Source organism: Vulpes vulpes, chromosome 12 (genome assembly GCF_048418805.1).
Source record: "Vulpes vulpes isolate BD-2025 chromosome 12, VulVul3, whole genome shotgun sequence".
Lineage (NCBI taxonomy): Eukaryota > Metazoa > Chordata > Mammalia > Carnivora > Canidae > Vulpes > Vulpes vulpes.
Window position 1 is genome coordinate 68,916,692 of NC_132791.1, and position 17,225 is coordinate 68,933,916.

At 43.1% G+C, this 17,225-nt stretch overlaps 1 protein-coding gene across 2 annotated transcripts in view; it reads left to right on the forward strand.

The window, feature by feature from the left end:
* The first annotated feature begins 2,450 nt into the window (after positions 1 to 2,450).
* The window catches only part of LOC112932431 (E3 ubiquitin-protein ligase TRIM36), a 36,392-nt gene continuing 21,617 nt past the window's right edge, over positions 2,451 to 17,225 (forward strand). Inside the window, exons 1-5 of one of the 2 annotated variants that reach the window (XM_026015368.2) lie at positions 2,451 to 2,766; positions 4,659 to 4,893; positions 9,541 to 9,570; positions 13,787 to 14,112; positions 16,933 to 17,079. In XM_026015368.2, coding sequence (XP_025871153.1) covers positions 2,740 to 2,766; positions 4,659 to 4,893; positions 9,541 to 9,570; positions 13,787 to 14,112; positions 16,933 to 17,079 — 765 coding nt within the window. In that variant the 5' untranslated portion in view covers positions 2,451 to 2,739. The remainder of the gene's footprint in view (positions 2,767 to 4,658; positions 4,894 to 9,540; positions 9,571 to 13,786; positions 14,113 to 16,932; positions 17,080 to 17,225) is intronic. The other variant, XM_026015370.2, reaches the window with a different exon arrangement.

Below are 17,225 nucleotides of genomic sequence, written 5' to 3' on the forward strand. Positions count from 1 at the left end.
CTTGTGTCTCTGCCTCTGTCTCTCATGAATAAATAAAATCTTAAAAAAAAATGGACAGAACGGTTTAGAATTGGTATATGGTATATGTATTTTGTTATCTTCCTATCAATATACCCTTCACCACCTTCTGCTTTTAAAATTTTATGGGTTAATAGTTTAAGTGAATACAGATGAAAACTTTTATGAATTATGTAAATTGCATCAGAAAGTTTCTAGAAGTAAAATGTGCACATAGCATAAAGTGCAAACAGTGCAAAACACGCGTGACTGAAGTGTTTCCCACACCTGATTGCATCCCCTTCTCCACAATTCTTTTGCTATTTCTTATGCTTTATTTCAGACTTATTATTTGCCTATATAAGCTTGTATGCCTCTCTCTCTCTCTCTCTCTCTCTCTCTCTTAGCCAAAGTGGCAACATACAGAATCCATATGGCTTTTTATTTTTTCAACACAATGTTTTGGAAATCCTTACTCATCAGTACATTCATTTGAACTGCTGCACGGTATTCTATGGTATGGTTGTACATCATGGATGATGGTTTCTATAAATAAGGTCCCAACAAGATCTTTGTACAGGTTTTTGGGCACACATATAAGTCTTTCAGTAGGGAAATTCTTAGAAGTGGAATTGCTTAGTCAAAGGTATGCGCATTTAAGATTTTTGGTAGGATTTGCAAAATTTCCCTTCCAATAAGCTGTACCCATCTACAGTGTCACGAAAAAGCTTGAATGTGCTTAGTCCCCTACATTCTTGCCAAGTGTGTTAAGATAATTTTTGAACCTTGAGAATCGGGTGGAAAATGCTATCTCATCAAAGTCTAATTTGCATAATGGAAGGAGGGCCTTCAAATTTATTTTCAGCCAGATATTGTCTGTACAAGTTTAATCTTTAGCTCATGGATAATGAAGCCTTCTAATCTCTTTTACTCGGTTAACTAGTTAGTTTTTCACCAAAGCGCTATTCAGGTGGGCTGATGTGAGATTACAACCTTGGGGGAATAATTTAACCCACAGACCAGTATTAAAAACAAACACTGATCTGTCATGCTTTTTAAGGGCTGCATCTTTTAAAAACTGTGTGGGGAACGTGGTGTGGCCCATGATACAGGTAACCGAATTACGGAGGCACTGGCTATTCTCATTCCCCTCCAGATGAGGATGTTTCAGAATCTGGGGGAAGGAAGCAGCCTCAACTCCAGCGGTGGGGCCCCGGAGAGCGTCCAGTCATTGCCGGGCAGGGGCTCGTCCTCCCCCACCTCAACTGTAAACAGACTGTGCCCTTCAGCACCACTGCGGTGGTCCACACCGCTGCACCATTATTTAAATCGTCGGGCTGGCGAAGAGGCTGTAGGGCTGCTGACGTGCTGGCGCGAAGACCCTAGAGCCTTGCAAGCGACGGACGGCTCCCGAATGGAGACTACCAGCAGGAAGCATTTCGGAGCCTCAACGGGGATTCCTCTGCTGCAGCCGAGGTCCCTCCGCCCGGCTGTTCAGGCGCCCGTTTCCCCGTCCTCCACGTACGGGTGGACTCAGCAGCCGGGAGGGCAGTGGCGTGCCCCAGCAGCACGGCCTTGCAAGCGCTGCAGGTCACCGACTCCGGCTGGCGGGGAAAGGAGACGCAGGAAAGGCGCTTGGGCGCCGCGGCGGGGGGAGGTCGCGCTGCTGGTCCCGGCCGGCGGCGCTCCGCGGGGGCGCCCGGGGCCCGAGCAGCCCGCGCCCTGTCCCCCAGGGGGCACCGCAGGCCGGCGGCCCCCGCCCCGCGCCACCTGGCGGGAGCGCGTCGTGCGTGGCAGCGCCGCGCCCCGGGGTGTCGGAGCAGAAGCGGGAAGCGAGCGGCTGGTGACCAGCGAGAGACGTGAGGTTCGCCCGACGAGCGGGGCCGGAAGAGGAGCAGGAAGACCCGGGCGGGGGTGCACTGGGGGCCGCTCGGGGAAGCCCCGGCCCGGGTCTCCCTGCGGTCCCTCCCCCGCGCGCCCGCCCCCGCCCCCGCCGGCCGTCCAGCGTCCGAAGACGCGGCCTCGCGGTGATGCCTCCCCGAGGCGCCGGGAAACAAGCTGAAGGGCCGAGGGGCCGCGCCGGGCCAGCAGCCGGGGCCGCAGTCGCCGCACCCCGCCGAGCGCCCCGCCCCGCCCCGGCCCCGCCCCGGCGCCGCCCTCCGCCTCCCGAGCCCCTCGCTTTCGCCCCCTCCGAGGCTTCCCGCCGCGGCGGGGAGGCGGCGGCGGCGGCCCGGGAGGGGGCGAGCGGCGGGGGGCGGGGCCCGGGAGGGGGCGAGCGGCGGGGGGGCGGGGCCCCGGCGACCGACCCAGCGCGCGCGCCGCGCCCCCGCCCGCGCCGCGCCCGCGCCCGCACCCCGCCCCGCCCCCTTTGTGCGGTGGGCGCTGTTGCCCGGGCGACGGCGCCGCCCCGCCCCGCCCCGCCCCGCCCCGCCCTCCGCGGCGTCGGCGCCGGGTCTCCGCGCGGCCGCCCGCCCCGCCGCAGTCCGCAGGAGCCGCCGCCGCAGCCGGCCGCGGGGCGGGATTCCGGGGCCGTCGCAGGGCGCGCCGCTCGGCTCTCGGTGCCTGTGCTTCCCCCGCCCCGCTCCCAGCCGCGTCGGTCCGCTGGCCGGTCCGGCCCACCGGCCAGCCCTCGGCTCCGAGCCCAGGCTCCGCGACCCCCGGGGACCCGCCCACCAGACCCTGCCCGGGCCGCCCGCCCGCCGCTTTGGACCGTGCGGTTGATGACACCTGGCAGAGGCCACCATGGAAGGGGATGGTTCCGACTCGCTGGTGAGTGGGCGACCGCGGCCGCCGCCCCCGCCCCCCGCTCCGGGGCGGCTCCCCGGGGCCCCGGCTCTCTGCCCCCCTCCGGCCGAGCCGCGGGAGCCTCTCCCGCCGGGAGCCAGGGCGGGCGCGGCGGTCGCCCACCTGAGCACCTCGGGGAGTCCGCGCGGGGCGCCCGAACCGGGGCCGGGCTGGAGTCGACTGGCCCGGGGCGCGTGCCCCGCCGCCCCTTTGTCCCGGGGCGTCCCCGCCCGGACCCCGCCCGGACCCCGCGGGCGCTCCGCAGCCGCCCCGCCAGCCCCGCGAGCGCAGCCTCCTCCCCGGCGCTGCCGGCCCGGCGCGCGGGAGGCGGGAGGCCCCGGCAGCTGTCGCGGCGCAAGTGCGTTTGTTCCAAAGGCTCGGGTCTGCCCCTCGCTCCAACCTGTTAGTTTCTCGTCGAACCCTGCTGATCCTCAGCTTAATTGCGGGAGCCGCCGCATCCCATTTCTCTTAATCGAGTTGTTGCTGCCCTCAGTGGGTCTAAAATGAGAAGTCCTTTCTCTTTTGGGGAAGGATCACTTGATGTCTGCCGTGATTAAGAAGCTTCTGTACCGCTTTATGTACAAGGAAGATGGAAGTGACCTGAGACCTTCCGCCGGGAGGCAGACCTTTTACCAGATGGGAATGTGTTGTGGACCTTCAGAGCAGTGTTTTCTTTTGGACCTATCTTGGACCTTCAGAACAGTATTTTCCTTCGAATTGAGGTGTCAGATTCTTTGTGAAATGAGCGAGGATGCGAATATTCTATTTTCTTTGCTGTGAATTGTGAAGCGTGGCACTCTTCCAAATTTAATAAAATCGTGACATGATGTGGGCTTCTATGAAATATTTATTGAATGATGCAGCAAGAAACGCTTCAAAGACGTTTGAAGTGATAAAGCCGGTTGGATGTAGTGCTTCTGTCAGGGATTATTAAAGCACTTAAAGGTCGCTTTAGGGGGAATAGAAGAACATACATTTTTATTTAGTGGAAATGAGTAGATTGATTCAATTCTCATTTTCTTTGGATATCCAGTAATTGAAATGATTGTACATGGTTAGGAGCACTTTAAAATTGAACTGTAAAACCGCAGGGGTGCTGAATATAGATTCATAGCACCTGCAGTTTGGGGGGCTGCATATGGAAAGGATGGGAAAATGAGCTTGAGGTCATCAAACCTTTTTGGTTGTGATAAGAGACTGAGGGTTTCTCATGGAAAATAATGCAAGCCTGTAGTATTGAGAGCACTTATAATGGTGCTTTCTAGTCCTCTCCACCCTTTCAATATTCATAAAGTGCTTTTAAGATAACCACTTTGATAGGCAGCAGAACCTCAAGCTTTTCAGCAACATTACAGTTGCAGCATGTGGAAATTGGTCACATTTAATGTAGACAATTGCTGATGATTCAGCTTGTAAAGAGATTTCAAGGAGGCTTCCATGAACATACTGGCTAACCCAGTTTTTGCCAGCTCTCTTTTGCCACAGAGTTAGCGTGCTCAGTAGGAGCAGTCTCATTCTAGTGGGCTGTATTCTTAACTTTTACTGAAGTCATCTACTTTAAGGGTTTTTCAGATGTCCTAAATCAGTGAATTCATGATGATTTGAGTAACTTCATGATTGGTGAAATATGGCCTCCTCATATTTGGTGCTGATATTGCTCAGGCTTCAGTTTTTTCCATTTCTGTGTCCCTTCAGTTCTAGGCTGTGGGTGGTAAGGGGGGCTGATGGTACAGAATTTCATTGCCAGAAAGCAACCTCAGATTATAAACCGTTTCTTGATTCCCTTTGGCAAGGCAAACACATGTAACTGACACAAGAGGCATAAACATGGTAATATGTTCACTCACCGAGGGCTTTTGATTCTGATCTTTCTCCAGGTTACCATTAAGAATATCGAAAGAGAGCTCATTTGCCCAGCATGCAAGGAGCTGTTTACCCACCCACTGATTCTCCCTTGTCAACACAGTATCTGTCATAAGTGTGTAAAAGAACTCTTACTGACACTTGATGATTCATTCATTGACGTGGGATCAGACAACTCCAATCAGAGCAGTCCTCGGCTTCGGCTCCCGTCCCCGAGCATGGACAAAATTGACAGACTTAGCAGACCAGGTATGTGGCCGAAGCCTGGGGCCTGAGAGTCTTCAGCGATATTTGTGGAAGGGACATTATTTTTGCCATTTTGCGGGTTGATCTTTCCAGGTGAATAAATTGAAACTAGTTGTAAAGGAGCCCTTCCCTTCAGAAGTTCAGAAGTGAACTTCTCCTGTCTCCTGGGATACACTTAAAGTTGAATACTGAACCCCAGCTTTGTGTTAGAGCTCTTAATAATGGTCTGTATTTTGGGGTGTGTTCTGACCCAAGGGGTCCTCTATATTAGATGAGGGATGAAACAATGGATCACGGAAGTACTCACTAGGGAATCCTCTGTCTATAGTAATATGGAAATAAATGTGCCAAATTAAGGGATGAGATTCCATAATGACTGTTCCCAAAAGGCTTTTTAGATTAATTATTTGGTGTCATTTTGTTCTACCTGAGGACTTTATCTTCTTCAGCCATTTTAAATCCATTTTTTGAAATCAGGATTTTTGAATATCAGCTAACTAGTGGTGGAATTCTGTAGTAATGATAGAAGTCCATCATAATTGTTACCCGTTGGGATAGTGTTAACTTTCTTTCTTCTGGACCTCCATTGCAGAATTAAAGTAGATCAAAACTAATTTGAAATCCCAGGAACAGGGCCACTGGGCATTTCAGGGCCAAAATCAGCAGTGAGGTCCAAGAGGAGGCCGAGATTTGAGTACCAGTATCTCAGCGTCAGGTTAGGTACTCGCATCATTTGGAGGAGGAGAGTATGTGAGTAGCTCTAAACACCAAACTTCACTGCCTCAGTTCTACCCGGTTTTGGTTTGGAGCTTTTAAGTTTGATCTTTTAGGACCCTCTGTTTACTTCTTCCCCCTATAGTATAGGAATAATTTTTTAATCTTTAATATAAAGAAAAAACTTAGTAGAAGAGAATTTCCTTCTCCTCATTTGCATTTAGTGAATGCTGTCTTTTTTGGTCCGCAATGTGATCTGGTATCTTGTAGGGCAATGTATGTGTCTCTCTGCTTCATCAGACACTGGATAAGAGTGGATTTTTTCTTTTTTAAGATTTTACTTATTCATGAGAGACACAGAGAGACGCAGAGACATAGGCAGAGGGAGAAGCAGTCTTCCTGCAGGGAGCCCAATGTGGGATTTGAGCCCGGGACTCTGGCAGCATACCCGGGGCCGAAGGCAGACAAACGCTCAACTACTGAGCCACCCAGGCGTCTCCATAAGAGTGGATTTGATCTAAAAGTAGTTATTATGCTGCTTTAAAAACGTCTTTTTCTTTAAAAGGTAATCATGAATTACTTGCAAGATATTTTGCATATATAAAAATTATAAGCATATATTGAAAAGAGTGTTGGGATCCCTGGGTGGCGCAGCGGTTTGGCGCCTGCCTTTGGCCCAGGGCGCGATCCTGGAGACCCGGGATCGAATCCCACGTCGGGCTCCCGGTGCATGGAGCCTGCTTCTCCCTCTGCCTGTGTCTCTGCCTCTCTCTCTCTCTCTCTCTCTGTGTGACTATCATAAATAAAAAAAAAAAAATTATAAGCATATATTGAAAAGAGTGTTAAATGACTGTGGCTGCAGGGAGTATGAGATCAGAGAGAGTTATGCTTATTATGAAGTCATCACTTGTATGTTTCCCTCCCTGTTAGGAACCAGCTGGCAGCCCCGGGGGCAGGGACAGATTTCCATAGCTGGAAATTACCTACTAGGGAAAACAGATATTCTGTTGGTAGATCCTCATTGGCTAATTAGGGACAGACCCCTTGATTGATTGACCAAGGGAAATTTACTTTTTTCTATTAATATTTAACACAAATCATTAAAAGGAATTTTAGTTATCTACTAACATTTCTATAATTAGATAGAGCTTACACACATATATAAAATCCTGTATCTCATGTGGGCTTCTAATCTTAACATTTGGTTGGTATTTATATGTGATTCATATGGAGTATGGATGAAATACAGATAAATATATATATCTAACTAGATGAAATATGGTTAACTGCTTTTAGAAGCACACCTAGATATTACTTGGTGGATATCTTTTTTTAAGATTTTATTCATGAGAGACAGAGAGAGAAGAGAGAGAGAGAGAGAGAGGCAGAGACACAGGCAGAGGGAGAAGCAGGCTCCATGCAGGCGGCCCGACCTGGGACTCGATCCCGGGACTCCAGGATCACACCCTGGGTCAAAGGCAGGCACTAAACCGCTAAGCCACCAGGGGATCCCAGATATTTAATACATATTTGTGGAGTGGTTGTTGAATGACCCCTGCTACAAGATTTCCACAAAACATGCCATGATGGCTTTTAATCAATAATAGTGTTATTTTTCCTCCTAAAACAAGAGATCTATTCCACCATATTTTATACCATCTAGATCAGAAATAGAATTACCAAGATGTTCCTCCCCCTCCTTGAGGAAGAACCCTGTCAAGTTGGATCATGTCCTGAGATGGGGGGAGGTAGAAAACCTTTCTGTGAAAAGGAATGCAGATTTCAAGCTCAGTGCCAAAGAAAACAAACACCCATCATGGGTTTCCAAAGATGAGATTGTCAGCTCACTGTCAGTAGAAGTATTCAAATGAGGGGTCAGATTTAGAATGCTTCAGGGGCCATATGCATTAGGGAAGCAGGTCCCAGGCATAATAAACACCTTGATTTTACTTCTTTGATAGAGAGTAAATATTTCATTTTCCCATTAACTCATCTACTTTAAGAAAACTAGCAGCCAGTTGACTCTAGGCCTCCCCTGTAGAACATGGTGGCACATGGTTTGAGACTGTAGACCAGAATGGATGCCTTGTCTAATTGGGCACTTAGGCACTTGGCACTGGTGCATTAGTTTAGGGGTGCTAGATTTTCAGATTTACTGCCCCCCCCCCCCCCGCAAAAGAACCTGATAGTGTTTTTGATGTGTAATCTGTCTTTTAAATGTTGGTAGGTAATTCAAATTATTGAATGACTCCATACCAGCTCAGCATAGGATAGGGCAGCCAATGCACATCTTTAGCTATGACCGTCCCATTCAGCATTTGGGCCATCAGTATTTGAAATATTTGTTTTAAAGAGTGGGTGAGTGACCACCATTTGAATACATTGTAGAGGGGATTCCTGCCTTGGGTGGTAGGATAAGTAGGTTGTATGTCAACCGCCATTTCTTCTCCAACATTGAAATTCTCAAGCTTGCATTCATTTGCATTCATTCATTCAACAAATACTGAATTTACCTGCTGGTTGCCAGGCTTGGCTAAATGGTCAAGAGGAATGAACAAGATAGATCTGTCCCTCCTTTTCAAGAGGCATATAGCCTAGCGTTACGTAGAGCGTCATAGTTAGAACACAATCATTCATCAAGAAGAGCCTACAGAGCAAATTAACAAATACAGATCGAGTACTCAGAGGGTTGGGGGGCTCCAAGTATAATAATCATTCCTGGAGGATTTTATCAAATGAATGTGGATTTAGGATTGCCGTTCTTCTCATGGTATCAGTTTTGAATTAATGGAAGTAATGATATTACAAATATAATGCTACCCTCCATTTATGGGTCATTTGCCTCTACTTTTTCTTTGGAGCGATTCAAAGAGAAATTCATAGGGAAGTAATGCCCCCCCCCCCCCTTCCTTTTTTCCTGGCAGGCTTCTTTTTTTTAAATTTTTCATCACTTAGAGATACTTGGGAAAGAAATCCTATTCTGAGTATTGGTGTGGGAGGAGTAGAATTCTAAAAATTAGTTTTGCCCCTGGTTTAATAAAGGAATTAGTTAGATCAGGATTGTCCAGTGCAGTAGCAACTAGCCCCATGGGGCTGTTGACCACTTGAAATAAGCTAGTCTGAACTGCAATGTGCTGGAGGTATAAAAAATACCCTGTGAATGCCAAACCCTTAGAATGAAAAGAATATCAAATGTTTCTAATAGTTTTTATTACATTTTGAGGTGTTAGTATTTTGGATATATTGGGTTCAGTAAATCACATATTAAAATTGATTTCACTTTCTTTTTAATTAATCTGGCTACTGGAAAATTTAATGGCATATGTGGCTGATGCTTTTGGCTCAGATAGCCCTTTTGGCTATCATTGCATTGGATATTTGGCAGATTTTTTAAAATAAAAGGGTGCTGCCTTGAAAGGAGAGTAGGGTTTGTATATGCAACACTGTAACACATTCAATTATATAAAAATAGCCATATTACTATACATTTTGGGTCACATGTGTACAAGCTTTCCCCACATTTTATATTTCTTTTTGGAAGATGATACAGTCAGTTTTAGCAATACTTACTTACAGGGTTGGTTTGGTATACATCAGTTAAAAAATCAAACAAAAGATGCTTGCTATTGCTGTGTATTTTCAAGTTACCAGAAATACAATTGTGCAAACATACAAATCTATAAGATAGAGTTTAGACCTCTTCAGGGCTGCGCCAACAATGATTGATTCTGAACTCTAAGGTCAGCTTGATGAATGTTTGACAGTGATGGTTTCATAAATACCACGTGTGCCAGGAAAAAAACACATTTTCTTACCGTTAATGCAAGAATTGTGTTGTGTACAGGACACAGTTACTGCTTTATCTTTTGTTAACGAGTTGTGAATCTTCTCTTTGAAATTAAATTCTAAATCCAGCTTTCTGTTCATTGTTCGCAGCGTCACAACGGAGATCTTTGGGGTGGAGAGGTAGAAAACGCTTTATTGCTTGTGTGGCCGCAGGCAGTATAGTGTTAGAATTAAATTTAATAACCTTGTATACATAAAGTGTGTAAATATCAGTGGTCAAGTGTTCAAAATTTTGTAGAAAGTGGACAAATTGGGCTGAATGACTTAAAGGTCAACAGGACTAAATTTCCAAGTGAGGGCTGGTGTTTCTAAAGGGAGCTCCAGTCACCAGTGCCTCCCTTTTGTCCATTGGCATGACAAGATATTTTTGAAGAAAATGACATACTCGTGTCTATGAGTTCTTTTAATATGCCTAATGATTCTTTTCACTTACTTAGTGGAACAAAGATTATATTAATGGCCATATTGCTACCTTGGGCATGGTCAAATGAGCCAGTACTCTCTTCTGCATTTAAAACTTTGCTTAAAGGGCAGTGGCAGTTTTTTGGGTACTTAATAATACAATCTTTGCTTGTTTTGTGCATACGGTGTCTTTCCTCTGGTAATGTTTGAAAGTGTTTGAGTTTTGACCTTGAGGTATTACCCATTTGTGGGTAAATAACGTACACTGCCTCTTTTAGGCTTTCCAAAGTATTTGACTTCTGGGCACACAATGGGGCAACCCTTTTTATTAAAAGGATTTTTTTTTTTAACTCCAGTTGACCTTTAAAGTAAAATTGGCTACTTTTTATTTTTTTGCAGAATGCTGGTGATACCTTCTATTTTACTAGAGAAAATAAACGCCTGAAATGTTATCCCTTTTCTGTCTTCCTTACCTACCTCTCTACGTGCCTCAGTTTACAGATCTGACACTTCCAAAAGCCATGTGGCATCCTTTCTCTTATAAGCTTCAGTGAGTCCCTGAGAATCTTAAGTGTTGAGACTTAGTAAATAGGAGGAAAGGCAGGAGCAGTTGGCTTAAGCATTGCTTGCTCCCTATTTCTTTCAGACAGTAGTTGAGATAAAGGTGTTGCAGTTTGAACATGCCCCTAATACTTGGGAGGTGATTGTAGCTCGTAGGCATCAGATGGTGAGCGCGTACTGAAAGAAGCATGAATGTGGCAGCACAATCCATGAGCCCTTTGCCAAGCACCTAGAAGCCCGACCTGAACTGGCTGGCAGCTGATGGTGGGGAAGTAGTTTGTAGTCAGAATTTGGGAGAGGATACAGCTAGCAGAGTTTTGAACTCCTTACGAACTGACTTGGTTTTGAAATCCTTTATTTTCTCTGATATTTCAATAACAAAACATAATGATTGAAAGGTAATTTTGAGGGGAGATTTGCTAGAAACCAATCTGAGGATTTTTTTTTTTTTGGAGTCTTCATTTTCAAATTGTGTCATGATTTTATGACACATGTGTCATAAATCTGTTACATTCATGTGTCATGAATCTGTCTCTGAAGTCAAGGTGTTATTGGGGAAAAGAATTAATCCTGCAAGGGGACAGATTCAAATAATCTGCACATGTAATTGGCCCCATAAATGCAGTTTGACATATACAGTTACATTGCTTGGCCCGCATTGCTTCCTTACCTTTCAAAGTCATCATTACTTTTCTTTCTCATTATGTCATGCTGTTGGGGAATATTACTTGATGGAACATTCTATGATCATGGGAATGTTTTGTTTGACCATGCACTGGACAGTATGGGAGCCACCAGTCACATATGGCTCTTGAGAATTTGAAATGTGTCTAGTGCAACCAAGGAACTGAATCTTTCATTTAAATTTAGATAGTGATATTTGGCTAATAGTTACTATAGTAGAGAACACAGCTGTAGAGTAAAAAGTTGACTCTATTACATTTTATTCTTAGTTCTACTGTCTCGATTTTTTAAAAGATTTTATTTATTCATGAGAGACACAGAGAGAGAGAGGCAGAGACATAGGCAGAGGGAGAAGCAGGATCCCTGCTGAGAGCCTGATGTGGGTCTTGATCCCAGGACCCTGGGATCACGACCTGAGCTGAAGGCAGATGCTCAATCACTGAGCCACCCAGGTGCCCCTCTGTCTTGATTTTTTTTTCCCCCACTAGATTTACTTCCTAGGATATCCTTAGATCTGTTCTGTTTCCTTATTGCCCTGAACATATATACTATCATTTGTTTTTGAAGACAATGGTGGAAGCCCAAGACATGAAATAAAACTTAAATACTTTGGCATTCACAGAAAAAGATGAGAATTTTTTTTTTAAGATCTGTTTAGGAAAACAGCTGAGATGTATCGACTTAATATTTTGTCTTATTAGGCTGTGTGATGCTTTACACCTTATTTTTGTTATAAAAATAAAAGAGGTTTACAGAAAAGGGACGAAACATCTTATTTGAAATTTCTGAACATGAAGGCCACAATCTGGGTGTCACCAGTATATATGTGAAAGCATGACTTTGTTGTCGTGATTTAATTTTGTTTGATCCTGTTACTTAAACTGATCTCCACCTTCAATTCATAAAAGCAGTAATAACTCATTTTTTTAAACATTGACTGTTTGGGTTTATCCATTTTGATTTCTATCACCTGGTTCACATATGGAAGCATGCAGTTAAAAGGGACTTTCCATTTTTTTCAACTTGACCACTGCACTATATCACTTCCAGAATTATTTGGCTTGTTTTTTTCATGAATGAAATTTTCATTGGCATGTGTCTTAAAAAGTGGCTTTGCTGCTTATTTTGTTATATGCCTGCTGTGTTGTGAAATATCTTGGACTGTGTTGCATGTTTTGAGGATTATCATAAAAATATATTTTATGTAGAATTTTCTAATTTTTATGGGGCAGCTTTTTTTGTTATGCTTTTTTTTATAGGTTTAGAAATGCAAAGGTAAATGAAGATATCAAAAATACTCTGCATGTTTGTTGCATAAGTACTTTTGGGAACACAGTGCCACTTAGCATGCTGTCAAGTCACTTCAAATGAATAATATTGTGAGCTGATGGCTAAAATTTACCTTTAGTGTTATCATGCAAGACCTATTTTAAGACAGTCTTTTCAGTGATGATAGTAATGTGCCAAAGCAATATTAACATAGCTGTTGGAAAGATTTATTACAAATGTGTAGACTAAGTTTGGCCATTCGTTTTTAGTACTGGATATATGGTAGAATGAAAGAGGCTTGAGGTTAAGAAGTTTGTGTTTATAATTAGGTAGTTATTTTGTGAACAACGAAGACTACGTGCTCTCAGGGTAGATTTATAAATGAGAGCAGGGAATAAAGTATGCATGTGCTTAGGTTAAAGGAACAACCCCAGGTTCTCTTGAACCTGTGGGTAAGGACGGTCATGTCTTGGTTTCTTGATTTGTTGAAAATCAAGATAATATTGAACAAAAGTGTGCTCTTCATGGTCATTCACTGAATTATGTATATATTAGAAAATTATTAATTACACTTGTTGGGTTAACTTTTGGCTTACTGAATTAAGTAATTTTAATGGTTCTTTTTTTCAGGTCATAAGAAGATACTAAATGGTTGGTCCCTCTTAAAGTCACTAGTCTCTAGGTCTATGGATAAGGTTTTCACTCTTATAGATTACACTCAGTTAACTAATGATTTTGCCTACCTGGATAAAACAATACTACTGTGGGGAATGCTCTTTTGTAGTGGTTCTTAACTATTTTATGGTCACATATTCTTTTCAGAATCTGATCAAAGCTATGGACTGTTGAAATTGTATACACAATTTCAAATAGCGTACAGAACTATTTGGATCTTTCTGGAGCCTCTCCATGGGGCACTGTTTAGGGTCTTCTGTCATTTATGTATAAGTTTGTCTCCTATCCATCAGCCAAGGCTGTGTTCATTTAAATGAAAACCAAATTACTTTGGATGTGATACATAGAAATAACTGTAAATGTTAATTATATGCTTTCCAAAAAAAAAAAAAAAATCCTGACCCTGTGTAGTATTGTATTCTGTGTTTTGTCTATATATCTGTTTGGTTTGATATGGTTTTGTGTGGGATTTACTCTAGATTTTCCTCTCCTCTTTAAGACCTATCTAATAACTTGGGCTTGTCTTTTGTATACCACGGAAAAATAAGCATTATGCATTTTCAGAATACAGACTGATTCAAGTGGTGGAGCCACCACTCTGAGCGTTATTTCCGGGATAGGGGTGCTGGTGGTGGTGGTGGGAATGTAGGTGTATCTCTGTCTCTTTCCAAAACATCACTCCTTTCTCCTTCATTCTGTTTGTTTTCCTACTGACATAACTAAACAAGGACTTCCAATTACACAGGCTGGAAGCGCGGTTCACTGACCCCCAGGACAACCACTTTTCCTTGCCCCGGCTGTGAGCATGATGTGGATCTTGGAGAACGAGGAATCAATGGTCTGTTTCGAAATTTCACTTTGGAAACTATTGTCGAGAGGTACCGGCAGGCAGCCAGGGCAGCCACAGCTATCATGTGTGACCTTTGTAAGCCACCACCCCAGGAGTCCACAAAAAGTTGCATGGACTGTAGCGCGAGCTACTGCAATGAATGCTTCAAAATTTACCACCCGTGGGGTACTGTGAAAGCTCAGCATGAGTATGTGGGTCCAACGACTAATTTTAGGCCCAAGGTAAGAGAAGTTCTGATTTGGTTAGAATATCGGTATCCTAACAGGAATTATTTATGCATCTAGACCTCGACAGCAAGAATGGGAGTAAGTTGAAAAGCCTGTAAAGAGAGGGGCGCCCGGCTGGCCCAGTTGGTAAAGGTGTGTGAGTGACCTGATCTCGGGGTTGTGAGATCAAGCCCCACTTTGATTGTAGAGCTTACTTAAAATAAATAAACAAAATATATACATACATTAATTAATTTTAAAAAATGGATGGTGCTCACAAACACAGAGACGTGTATGTCCAAAAAAATATAAAATGAGAACATAAAAGGAAAAAAGACCTGTACGAGAAACTAAGGCCTGGCATTTAGAGTTATTTTGTGTGTGGCTGGACACTCCCCGCACAGCCCAAAAGCAATATCCTGGGTCGCTATGTTACAACACAGCGTCATGCAGCACGATACGCAAATGTTCGCAATGCTACCTCTGCAAATGGGAAGGGCTGAATTGTCTCAGAGGTGCTCCCTGAGATCCAAGTGGTTATAAAGTTCAAATGCTTCTGTGCTTTAATGTGATTAAACCCATAGTTGCCTAAAGGATCTGATTGGGAAACATTTTTCTGACGTTTTCAGTTGGCTGCTTATGCTGTGCATATATAAGAGTAAGTAAGTACTGCGTAATGTTTTGAAGACTGTGGTATAATGTTTATATAATATCTGAAGTGGAACTCACATTTCTTAAGTATTCTGGGTAATTTCTCTAATAACACTCACAAGACCCTTATGCATTGTGGTTTGCCCTGCTTCGTGGCAGAAAAGCAGAATGATGTTTGGCTATCTTCACTTATGCTGCTTTCTGATTTAGATAGATTACCAGAAACTTGAGAGATTCTTTTGATTAAAGTTTTTATTTCTTCTTAGTAACGTGCGTGAGTATGGAAATCTGTTTACATTCTTGAGGATAAATCTTTGCTGTTTAATTTGTCATAGAAGAATGGGGGCTGCCGTGACTCAGTAGGTTGAGCGTCTGACCCTTGATCTCAGCTCAGGTCTTGATCTCAGGGTTCTAAGTTTGAGCCCTAAGTTGGGCTCTGCATTGGGTGTAGAGTCTGCTTAAAAGATACAATGGAAATAAATCCCAAAAGTTATCTTGAGACTATGAGCTGAGTATTTTTTGCATCATATATCTATATTTTAAGTAAGCTCTATGCCCATTGTGGGGCTCAAACTCATGAACCCTGAGATCAAGAGTCGCATGCTTTGCTGACTGAGCCAGCCAGGTGCCCCTCTGACATTATAGTAAGTGGCCCCGGACTGGTAGATCAAAAGAGAAACAATCTGGGCTTTCACACTGTGTCTTTTTTTTTTAAAAAACTTATGTCAGTGTGGCAATATATTTATCAAAAAGTTTATAATCCCCTATTATGTTCCTTATTTCATTTTAAATGCACCAGGTCATAGACTTTTAAAAATTTATGACTTCAACTTGGGGCTTCAATGCCTCTCTCAGAAGATTAATTAAACTGATTAATACTAGTTATTTCCATTATGAAAGAACTTGTCATTATAGAATTTATTACACTTGGGCTTTTATGATTTAAAACACATGAAATCTTGAGTAAAAATTTTTTGAATATAATTTGCAGACTTAGTCTACTTACAAATACAATAAAAGATTGGCAAGGGAGAACTGAAGAGGTGGGTTATATTGAGGAAAATATTACTTTCCTTAAATAGTGTAATGCTAAATATAGTAAAATTCTACAAAGTTGTCTCTTATATTTGCCTATAATTTTGAGTTCTTATCCTTCCTTGCAGAATGCCAAATTTTCTATTTTATTTAAAATGCAGTGGCTTTGAAAACTAATGTAACACTGTGTATTAACTATACTGGAATTAAAATAATAAGAACAAATAAATAAATTTAATGGTTTTGAGAATGTAGGAACTTGGACATGCTGGGAAATTTGAATTTTTTTCCAGTTTTTATCCTGGTCCTGCATATTGGTATTAGGCTTTTTCATATTGGACATTTTCTTTGTGTCTTGATATTATCAAAACAGTTGTGGTTGCTGAAAATGTGAACTGTTGGAGTCACAGACAACTTTTTGATTTCATTGACACACTAGTCTAAAGAAATCTCTTTCTTGCAAATGAAACTCGTTATTTCATACATAGTGATAGTTTACAGAGTAAGTTAGAAACTTGAATCAGAAAAACAGTACTAAAAAAAAGAAAACGAAAGAAAAACAGTTCTAAATTTGATCATGTACATGATTAATATGTAAAGGCAAACATCTGGAACCTTATATCATAAAGTGTTCCAAGACTTCTTAGTAGCAGGGTTTTTTTTTTAAGATTTTATTTTTAATAATCTCAAGCCCACAACCTCCCAGATCAGGAGTCACATGCTCTATTGACTGAGCCAGCCAGGCACCACTTTAGAAGCAGATTTCTTATGAAGATGGTGAGGCCTTGGGTTCCTATCAGTTATTTGTCATGGTACCTTACAAAAGCACTGGTCACGTCATTCAAATTTGCCTAGTCAGTCAAATTTGCCTTTTTGTCTTGAATAAGCACACAGACCTGATAGCAATGGAATTGTCACCATCTTACCACCAAGTTGGGGGAAATAATATCTGCATATTTAATTGGCCATTGAATCCTCAAATTGAAAAATAGTGACTCTAATACACCAAAAGCTTTTACACTTTTTAAAATTCATTCATTTAAATGGCTTTATTTAGTGATTTGGTAAAGCACGTCTTTATATGTTGAGATATTGAGTATCCTGCAGGCTCTGAGGACCTTAATTACACCTATATTCTGTGCTCAACAGATTTTAATGTGCCCAGAACATGAAACGGAGAGAATAAACATGTACTGTGAATTATGTCGGAGGCCAGTTTGTCATCTCTGTAAGTTGGGCGGTAATCATTCCAATCACCGGGTAACTACTATGAGCAGTGCCTACAAAACCTTAAAGGTAGGATTGTATGTTTGGAGAACTACATTTTGAATCCCTTATAACTTTTGTTTTACTTTTGCCTTTAACTTTTTCTTTATAAAGTAACAACTTGCTGTGTAGTCTTGTTTTACTGAAACGAGTCAGCAATGTAAAGGGTCCCTCGG